The 10,079-nt window shown below is 41.2% G+C and overlaps 1 protein-coding gene across 1 annotated transcript in view; it reads left to right on the forward strand.

Moving 5' to 3' along the window:
- INSIG2 (insulin induced gene 2) overlaps positions 1 to 3,514 on the forward strand; it is a 68,106-nt gene extending 64,592 nt beyond the window's left edge. Inside the window, exon 8 of the mRNA XM_073807790.1 lies at positions 3,365 to 3,514. Coding sequence (XP_073663891.1) covers positions 3,365 to 3,388 — 24 coding nt within the window. The 3' untranslated portion in view covers positions 3,389 to 3,514. The remainder of the gene's footprint in view (positions 1 to 3,364) is intronic.
- The last annotated feature ends 6,565 nt before the right edge of the window (positions 3,515 to 10,079 follow it).

Raw genomic sequence — 10,079 nt, forward strand, 5'->3', positions numbered from 1 at the left:
GTAGGCTTCCTTGTGGAGGGGACCAGTGTCTGTGTTCTTGTAGATGAGGCTGGATCTTGTCTTTCTGGTGGGCAGGTCCACGTCTGGTGGTGTGTTTTGGGGTGTCTGTAGCCTTATTATGATTTTAGGCAGCCTCTCTGCTAATGGGTGAGGTTGTGTTCCTGTCTTTCTAGTTGTTTGGCATAGGGTGTCCAGCACTGTAGCTTGCTGGTTGTTGAGTGAAGCTGGGTGCTGGTGTTGAGATGGAGATCTCTGGGAGATTTTCACCGTTCGATATTATGTGGAGCTGGGAGGTCTCTTGTGGACCACTGTTCTGAAGTTGGCTCTCCCACCTCAGAGGCACAGCACTGAGTCCTGGCTGCAGCACCAAGAGCCTTTCATCCACATGGCTTATAATAAAAGGGAGAAAAAGAAGAAAGAAAGAAAGAAAGAAAGAAAGAAAGAAAGAAAGAAAGAAAGAAAGAAAGAGAGAAAGAAAGAAAGAAAGGAAGAAAGAAAGAAAAAAGAAAGAAAGAAAGGAAGGAGGGAGGGAGGGAGGAAAGAAAGAAAGAAGATAAAATAAAGTTATTAAAATAAAAAATGTTAAGGAAAAAAAATTTTTTAAAGAAAAACAAAAAAAAACGGATGGATAGAACCCTAGGACAAATGGTGGAAGCAAATGTATACAGACAAAATCTCACACAGAAGCATATACATACACGCTCACAAAAAGAGGAAAAGGGGAAAAAATCATAAATCTTGCTCTCAAAGTCCACCTCCTCAATTTGGGGTGATTCATTGTCTATTCATGTATTCCACAGATGCAGGGTATATCAAGTTGATTGTGGAGCTTTAATCTGCTGCTTCTGAGGCTGCTGGGAGAGATTTCCCTTTCTCTTCTTTGTTCTCACAGCTCCTGGAATTCAGCTTTGGGTTTGGCCCCGTCTCTGCGTGTAGATTGCCGGAGTTCGTCTGTTCTTCGCTCAGACAGGACGGGGTTAAAGGAGCAGATGACTCAGGGACTCTGGCTCACTCAGGCCGGGGGGAGGGAGGGGTATGGAGTGCAGAGTGAGCCTGCGGTGGCAGAGGCCAGTGTGACGTTGCACCAGGCGGAGGTGCGCCATGCGTTCTCCTGGGGATGTTGTCCCTGGATCCCGGGACCCTGGCAGTGGTGGGCTGCACAGGCTCCCCAGAAGTGGGGTGTGGATAGTGACCTGTGCTCTTACATAGGCTTCTTGTTGGCGGCAGCAGCAGACTTAGCATCTCATGCCCGTCTCTGGGGTCCGTGCTTTTAGCCGTGGCTCGCGCCCGTCTCTGGAGCTCCTTTAAGCAGCGCTCTTAATCTCCTCTCCTCGTGCACCAGGAAGCAGAGGGAAGAAAATGTCTCTTGCCTCTTTGGCAGGTCCAGACTTTTCCCCGGACTCCCTCCCGGCTAGCCGTCATGCACTAACCCCTTCAGGCTGTGTTCACGCCGCCAACCCCAGTCCTCTCCCTGCGCTCCAACCGAAGCCCGAGCCTCAGCTCCCAGCCCCGCCCGCCCCGGCGGGTGAGCAGACAAGCCTCTCGGGCTGGTGAGTGCTGGGCGGCACCGATCCTCTGTGCGGGAATCTCTCCGCTTTGCCCTCTGCACCCCTGTTGCTGAGCTCTCCTCGGTGGCTCCAAAGCTTCCCCGCTCCGCCACCCGCAGTCTCTGGGGCTTCCTAGTGTGTGGAAACCTTTCCTTCTTCACAGCTCCCTCCCAGGGGTGCAGGTCCCGTCCCTATTCCTTTGTGTCTGTTTATTCTTTTTTATTTTGCCCTACCCAGGTACGTGGGGAGTTTCTTGCCTTTTGGGAAGTCTGAGGTCTTCTGCCAGCGTTCAGTAGGTGTTCTGTATCAGTTGTTCCCCGTGTAGATGTATTTCTGGTGTATCTGTGGGGAGGAAGGTGATCTCCGCGTCTTACGCTTCCTCCATCTTCCCCTCATCCCTGTTCTGTGAGTTCTTTAAAGGTAAGAATCATTCATGATTCATTTTTGTTTGTTTGTTTGTTTGTTTTTTGCGATACGCGGGCCTCTCACTGTTGTGGCCTCTCCCGTTGCGGAGCACAGGCTCCGGATGCGCAGGCTTGGCGGCCATGGCTCACGGGCCCAACCGCTCCGTGGCATGTGGGGTCTTCCCGGACCGGGGCATGAACCCGTGTCCCCTGCATCGGCAGGCGGACTCTCAACCACTGCGCCACCAGGGAAGCCCCATGATTCATTTTGATATTTTTCATGCATAGCATGTGGCTGGCAGGTGAAGGTGCTGGGACGAAAACTAACTGAGGATTGGCTCCTTCAGCTTGCTATGTGCTCAGAGGGTGGCAGACGGTGTGGATTGCAGGCAGAGGGGCAGTGTGTGTGGGGGGGTCCTGGCCAGGACTTTTGCCTCTTGCCCAATCCCACCACTGAAATTCCTGGGCTTTGTACCTCCACTCTTCCCATCATTTCTCAACCCTTCCCTGTGGTGGGCACGATAGCACCTCTGCTGAAGAGCTAGACACAGTCCCACCTTCCTGATCTCCGTAGAATGATCCTCAAGATCTGAGGTAGTTTCACTGTACAGATTCAAGAGTGGCTGCCAATGCAAGTACTCAACCCCCCAGCTTGCTAAAAGAAAAAGCAAGGAAAGGAAAATCTGTTTTGCCCTTTGTAAGGGCTGTAAACCTGTGTATATTCTCAAACTCTATGGTATTTATTGATATAAGGTAAGAACAGTGCCTTGTATTCAGAATATTGCTTACTTTTTCTTCTCAAAGTCTGGTTTTCCATACAATAGCAGTCTCAATGACCTAAGCCAGGAGTTGTTCACTCTGTACAAACATGAAGACAATGTGTGGCAGGAATTTGGATCACTAATGAGGCACTGGTACTTTACTGAAATGGTTAGAGCAATTTAGCAATTGATACGGGTGTTAAGAGTTCAGATTCCAGGGTTATATAATGTAAAATGACAGATATTAATTGTTTGAGCCTTGATATCCTCATCTATAAAATCAAGATCTTGTTAATGTTTTGCAAAGTAATTGTAAACATAAAATGATGATAAATGCATATAGTTATTGTCCTCAAGGAACCTCTTTCCACCTAAACTGGGAGGTAAGTCTTTGGCAGACTAGGTGTGATTGGGGCCTAAGGTAGACTGTGTTAATTGTCCCCATTTGTTCCTCTGACCATATTCACACCTATTGCCATGCATCTCTGCAGTACTTTCCCACTCTGACTCTGGGCTCAACTTTGTGACTTGTTTTGTCCAATAGAATAAAAGAGAAGAAATAGTGTGCTAGTTCTGAGACCAGACCTCAAGAGCCTTTGCCGTTTGTTTGTTTTTTTTTTTTAATCTCTGGTATTCTTTCTATCATTATCAGGACATGCCTGAGCTAACCCCCTGATTCCAGAGGAGGATGAGAGACATATGGTGCATAGCTGAGTCACCTCAGCCAAGGCCAGCCTAGATCAGCCAACCCCTAACCAAGCTGAGATCATAGCTGAGATTTAGCAAAACTGTCCAATGAAGCCCAGTTTGGATCATCACTGAGCCTTGCAGACATGTGAGAAATAAATGTTTGTTGTTTTATCTTCTGAAGTTTTGTGAGGTTTTGTTACACAACAATAGCTACCTGATACCTGATGCCATGTGCCTTATCACTTTGGAGAATAATGGGAGTGGGAACCCATAGGCTGGTTGGGGTATGTGTGGTCCAGAAGACCCATAGGGTCTTATAAACAGTTCACCATAAATGTTTTTCTAGGTTTAGCTCCTCTTGATATGAGATCTTGCTTGTATATAGACAGATTTTCAGATAAGTTTTGTGATTGCAGAAGTTTTCCTATATGATAAATAGTGGTAGAAAGGAAGTGCATGCAAAAGATTCCCTCTTTTTAATAAATTACCTCCTAATCAGGGATTTTCTTGTCTCTGTCCTCTCCTCTACTGTCCCTCCATTGATATTTGTATCTGGAGGATTATAACATAATCAGTTTTTTTTAAATGTCCATGTTAACTAAGAAGATAAGGGATCAAATACTTCTCTTATGTAGTATGCACACATCATGTAACTCACTTTTCATTCAGGAGAAATTTTTACAAATTATTTGGTTATTAGTTTTCAGCAAATGAAACTTCATATTCAATTAGTTACTGTCTTCCTTTGAAGTTTTGTGGAAATATTGCTGTGAGTGGAATCATACCATATCCCAATCTTTGGTTACATAATTCTCCGTTGGTTTACACATTTTTCTGGAATGCTCTTTAAGGCACCTAAAAGTTTATAAACCATGTTCACATTGAAGTTTTATCCTATTTCACCAGTGATTTCAATTCTACCTGTGTAACAACATAAATTTGGTCATCAGTCAGCCTAGATGTTAGACTGGCCTGGCTAAATGCTGAGTGAACTTCATCACATTAAACTCTCTAAACCTCTGTTGTCTAATTTCTAATGGGAGCAAAAAGTACTTAACCCATAGAATTGTTGTGACCATCAACTATGATGACAGATGTAGAGCACTCAGCACTGTATCTGGCACATAGTCACACTGAAGAAATATTAATTTCCTCCTTCTCAATGGAAAATTACCAATGGAAATTATTGAGTCTGAGGAGCAGAAAGAAAAAAGGTTGAACAGAGCCCAAGGGACATGTGGGACATCAACAAGCAGACCAATCAATATATGCATTGTGGGAATCCCAGAGGAGAAGAGAGAGGAGAAAGGGGCAGAGAGATAATTTTAGCTCCCCCCAATTTTTGATAGTTATACTAATATTTTTAACTTCCTCTACTAGTTATCATGTAGCTTTAAATAATATACATGTAAAGTTCTATTTCTTGTCCATTGCTTTCAACTGTGTCTCTTAACCTTTCATTTTGCAAAATGAATGTATTACCTTCCTAATCCTTCCCTCTCTTTTACTCCTCCCTTTTCATCTCCTTATTTCTGTCCAGCTAAGTCATTATCTTTTATGTTATCAGTGTGGATAACATTTACATTCTGTTTTGTAACCACTCAGTTTTCTATGCTTTGTTTATGAATTTCTCTAAATATTGAAAGCCAGTAATCAATGTTTACATTATGGTGATATTCTTTAGTGCAGAACTAAGTAATGAGTATTTTCTTTTTCCCAGGTCCAATATTATAGGCCCTTTGGTTAGTCAAAAGAGAACATTCTTAACATCAGAGTCAAATGTTCTTTTTCCCTACACTCAAAATTGCTTAGATTTATGCCATATTTTGGTTTATTTTCTATTTTGGCCATAACTATTTTGTACACATTTTATTTCCTTGGGTTTTGATTTTTTTCATATAGGGAGAAGAAAACTACATATATTCTTATTATATTACAAATATCATTTAATTCTGCAGTCATTAATTTCTTGGAATTCTTTTTATTTTTCTTAAGATAATGTTCTTGAAACTCAACAACTTTTAATATTTTCTTTCAAGGCTTGTGGCTGACTAACTACTAGGGGCTTCTTTTCATTGGAATTCTCATGAGCTTTACAATTTTCTACATTCCATAGTTCTCCTTTTCTTGGTTTTTCCCACTGTCCCCTGCCCTACTCCCTCTTTTAGGAGTGTATCCCCAGTAAATTCTTTAGAAAATGCATAAGAGAAACAATATATTATGAACACTTGCATGTCTGAAAATGAAATTGTCTTGTTCTTGTTCTTAAGCTAGATATAGAACTCCAGGTCCAAAATAATTTTACCTCCATATTTTGAACCCTTGAAACTTGTGTTTTCTAGCATCCTTCATTGCTGATGAGAAGTCTGATCCATTTTGATTCAAATTCCCTTATATTTACCTGTTTACACTTTTCCCCCCTGCAATCTCAAGAATGCTATCTTGGCTGATTTGATATTTTAGCATGATACATCAAGGTTTTAATCATCTTTTAATTAATTCTAATCAATATTTGTATTTCTCTTCAGTCCTTAGAATTATTTTTATTGTTTCTTTCATAACTTCCTTCCCTAATTTCTCTCTTACCCTTTCTGAGCTTTTCTTAATTGGCTATTGAACCTCCTGGATTTATCCTTCACGCCTCTTTTGCAATATTTTATTATCCTTCCTTTGTTGTTTTGTTCAATGTTATAGGAAGTCTCCTCGATTATATTCTCTAATTTTTCTATTAAATTAAAAATTTTGAAATTTTTGACAATTTAATTTCCAAGGAATATTTACTATTCTCTTTTGTCATTAAAAAAAATCTGGGTTTTGTGATTTCACCTTATGGATATAAAGTCTTTTCAAGTCTCTGATTCTTTGAATTCTCTCTGTCTCTTATGGTGTGTTTTTCTATTTTTTTCCTCAAATATCTGTTCATCTTAGTTGTCCATTAATTTTTAAAGATGAATAAATAGAAATGACACTTTATAAGGTGTTTGTCTATCTGTTTTTCCTCAAATGTTGGTTCATGTTTAGCTGTCAGCTCATTTTTAAGAATGTGGAACAGAAATGCTATCAGTTTCTGTGTATGGGACAGGTCTACCAACTGGCAAGCTTCTCTCCAGGGTATCCCTAAACAAAAAGGCCTGACTCTGGGATGTACACATATACCTGCTCTCCTGTTCTTCCCAAAATACAATAATTAATTTCTTTAGAGGGAAAACTTGCTTTTGGGGGGTGGAGAGGGGCCGCAGTTAAGCCTGGAGTCCTGCCTGGAAGACGCATGCCTTATTCCATCATTACCCACCCTGTGTACTTTGGGCTGTGGACACCTCTGCTTGGGTCCACCTATTTATGTACTGACATTTGCCATAAACGTTTTGTTTTCCTGAAATTTGTCAAAATTTCTTCTTCAAAGACAGCATCCCTATTATTCTCTTCATTATTATTTATTTTATGATTTAAAAAAATCTTCTCTTATTTTGAAAGGATCATAGGAAGGAAGGAAGTCCTATTCTTGAACTCAGTTCACTATCTTGAAATGGAAGCCTCTGAAATGTCAGTCTGGCAGTCTACAGTCCATACTCTGAGAGTGTCACCTTAAGGCTTTGCCTGTGATGCCTCTAAAACTTCTCCAGAGTCATTCATGAAAAAAAAACAAAAAACAAAAAACAAAAAAGAGAAAACTCAGGTAATTTTTTTTTTTTTTTTTTTTTTTTTTTTGCAATACGTGGGCATCTCACTGTTGTGGCCTCTCCCGTTGAGGAGCACAGACTCCGGATGTGCAGGCTCAGCGGCCATGGCTCATGGGCCCAGCCACTCCGAGGCATGTGGGATCTTCCTGGACCGGGGCATGAACCCGTTTCCCCTGCATCGGCAGGCGGACCCTCAACCTCAACCACTAGAGATGGGGGAAGCCCGTCTCTAGGTATTTTTTTATTTCCTCTTTGATATCTTCAGTGATCTCTTAGTTATTTAGTAACATATTGTTTAGCTTCCATGTGTTTGTATTTTTAATGTTTTTTTCTCTGTAATTCATTTATAATCTCATAGTGTTGTGGTCAGAAAAGATGTTTGATATAATTTCAATTTTCTTAAATTTACTGAGGCTTGATTTGTGACCCAAGATTCGATCTATCCTGGAGAATGTTCTGTGCACACTTGAGAAGAAAGTGTACTCTGCTGTTTTTGGATGGAATGTCCTATAAATATCAGTTAAATCTATCTGGTCTATTGTGTCATTTAAAGCTTGTGTTTTCCTATTAATTTTCTGTTTGGATGATCTGTCCATTTTTGTAAGTGAGGTGTTAAAGTGCCCCACTATTATTGTGTTACTGTTGATTTCCTCTTTTAGAGCTGTTAGCAGTTGCCTTATGTATTGAAGTGCTCCTACGTTGGGTGCATATATATTTATAATTGATATATCTTCTTCTTGGATTGATCCCTTGATCATTAACATAGTGTCCTTCTGTGTCTCTTATAGCATTCTTTATTTTAAAGTCTGTTTTATCTGATATGAGTATTGCTACTCTAGCTTTCTTTTGATTTCCATTTGCATGGAATATCTTCTTCCATCCCCCCACTTTCAGTCTGTATGTGTCCCTAGGTCTGAAGTGGGTTTCTTTAGACAGCATATATATGGGTCTTGTTTTTGTATCCATTCAGCAAGCCTGTGTCTTTTGGTTGGAGCATTTAATCCATTCACGTTTAAGGTAATTATCGATATGTATGTCCTATGACTATTTTCTTAACTGTTTTGGGTTTGTTTTTGTAGGTCCTTTTCTTCTCTTATGTTTCCCACTTAGAGAAGATTCTTTAGCATTTGTTGTAGAGCTGGTTTGGTGGTGCTGAATTCTCTTAGCTTTTGCTTGTCTGTAAAGCTTTTGATTTCTCCATGGAATCTGAATGAGATCCTTGCTGGGTAGAGTAATCTTGGTTGCAGATTCTTCCCTTTCATCACTTTAAGTATATCATGCCACTCCCTTCTGGCTTGTAGAGTTTCTGCTGAGAAATCAGCTGTTAACCTTATTGAGTTCCCTTGCATATTATTTGTCATTTTTTCCCTTGCTGTTTTCAATAATTTTTCTTTGTCTTTAATTTTTGCCAATTTGATTACTATTTGTCTTGGTGTGTTTCTCCTTGGGTTTATCCTGTAGGGGACTCTCTGTGCTTCCTGGACTTACGTGGCTATCTCCTTTCCCATGTTAGGGAAGATTTCAACTATAATCTCTTCAAATATTTTCTTGGGTCCTTTCTCGCTCTCTTCTCCTTCTGGGACACCTGTAATGAGAATGTTGTTCCATTTAATGTTGTCCCAGAGGTCTCTTAGACTGTCTTCATTTCTTTTCATTGTTTTTTCTTTATTCTCTTCCACAGCAGTGAATTTCACCATTCTGTCTTCCAGGTCACTTATCCGTTCTTCTGCCCAGTTATTCTGCTATTGATTCCTTCTAGTGCATTTTTCATTTCAGTTATTGTATGTTCATCTCTGTTTGTTTGTTCTTTAATTCTTCCTGGTCTTTGTTAAACATTTCTTGCATCTTCTCGATCTTTGCCTCCATTCTTTTTATGAGGTCCTGGATCATTTGCATTATCATTATTCTGAAATCTTTTTCTGGAAGGTTGCTTATCTCCACTTCATTTAGTTGTTTTTCTGGGGTTTTATCTTGTTCCTTCATCTGGTACATAAGCCCTCTGCCTTTTCATCTTGTCTATCTTTCTGTTAATGTGGTTTTTGTTCCACAGGCTGCAGGTTGTTGTTATTCTTGGTTCTGCTATCTGCCCTCTGGTGGATGAGGCTATCTAAGAGAATTATGCAAGTTTCCTGATGGGTGGTACTGGTGATGAGTAGAGCTGGCTGTTGCTCTGGTGGGCAGAGCTCAGTAAAACTTTAATCCACTTGACTGCTGATGGGTGGGACTGGGTTACTTCCCTTTGGCTCTTTTGCCTGAGGCAGCCGAACACTAGAGCCTACCTGGGCTCTTTGGTAGGGCTAATGGCAGACTCTGGGATGTCTCATGCAAGGAGTACTTCCAGAACTTCTGCTGCCTATGTGCTTGTCCTCACATTGAGACAGAGCCATTCCCCACTTCTGTAGGAGACCTTGCAACTCTAGGAGGTAGGTCTGGTTCAGTCTCCCCTGGGATCACTGCTCCTTCCCCTGGGTCCCAATGTGCACACTACTTTGTGTGTGCCCTCCAAGAAGGGAGTCTCTGTTTCCCCCAGTCCTGTCAAAATCCTGCAATCAAATCCCACTAGCCTTCAAAGTCTGATTCTCTAGGAAATTCTCCTCCTGTTGCCAGACCCCCAGGTTGGGAATCCTGACGTGGGGCTCAGAACCTTCACTCCAGTGGGTGGACTTCTGTGGTATAAGTGTTCTCTAGTTTGTGAGTCACCCACCCAGCAGTTATGGGATTTGATTTTATTGTGATTGCACCCCTCCTACCGCCTCATTGTGTATTCTCCTTTGTCTTTGGATGTGGGGTATCTTTTCTGGTGAGTTCCAGTGTCTTCCTGTCGATGATTGTTCAGCAGTTAGCTGTGATTCTGGTGTTCTCGCAAGTGGGAATCTAATGTTAACTTTTGAAACAGTTGTCTTGAAATTTACAGTTATTCTGAGGATATTCACTAATGGATATTTTTGGTAGTTCTCTTTTGAATTTTCCTTTGGACACTGTGCACATTTGTTTTAC

This window comes from Tursiops truncatus, chromosome 7, assembly GCF_011762595.2.
Source record: "Tursiops truncatus isolate mTurTru1 chromosome 7, mTurTru1.mat.Y, whole genome shotgun sequence".
NCBI classification, from domain to species: Eukaryota; Metazoa; Chordata; class Mammalia; order Artiodactyla; family Delphinidae; genus Tursiops; species Tursiops truncatus.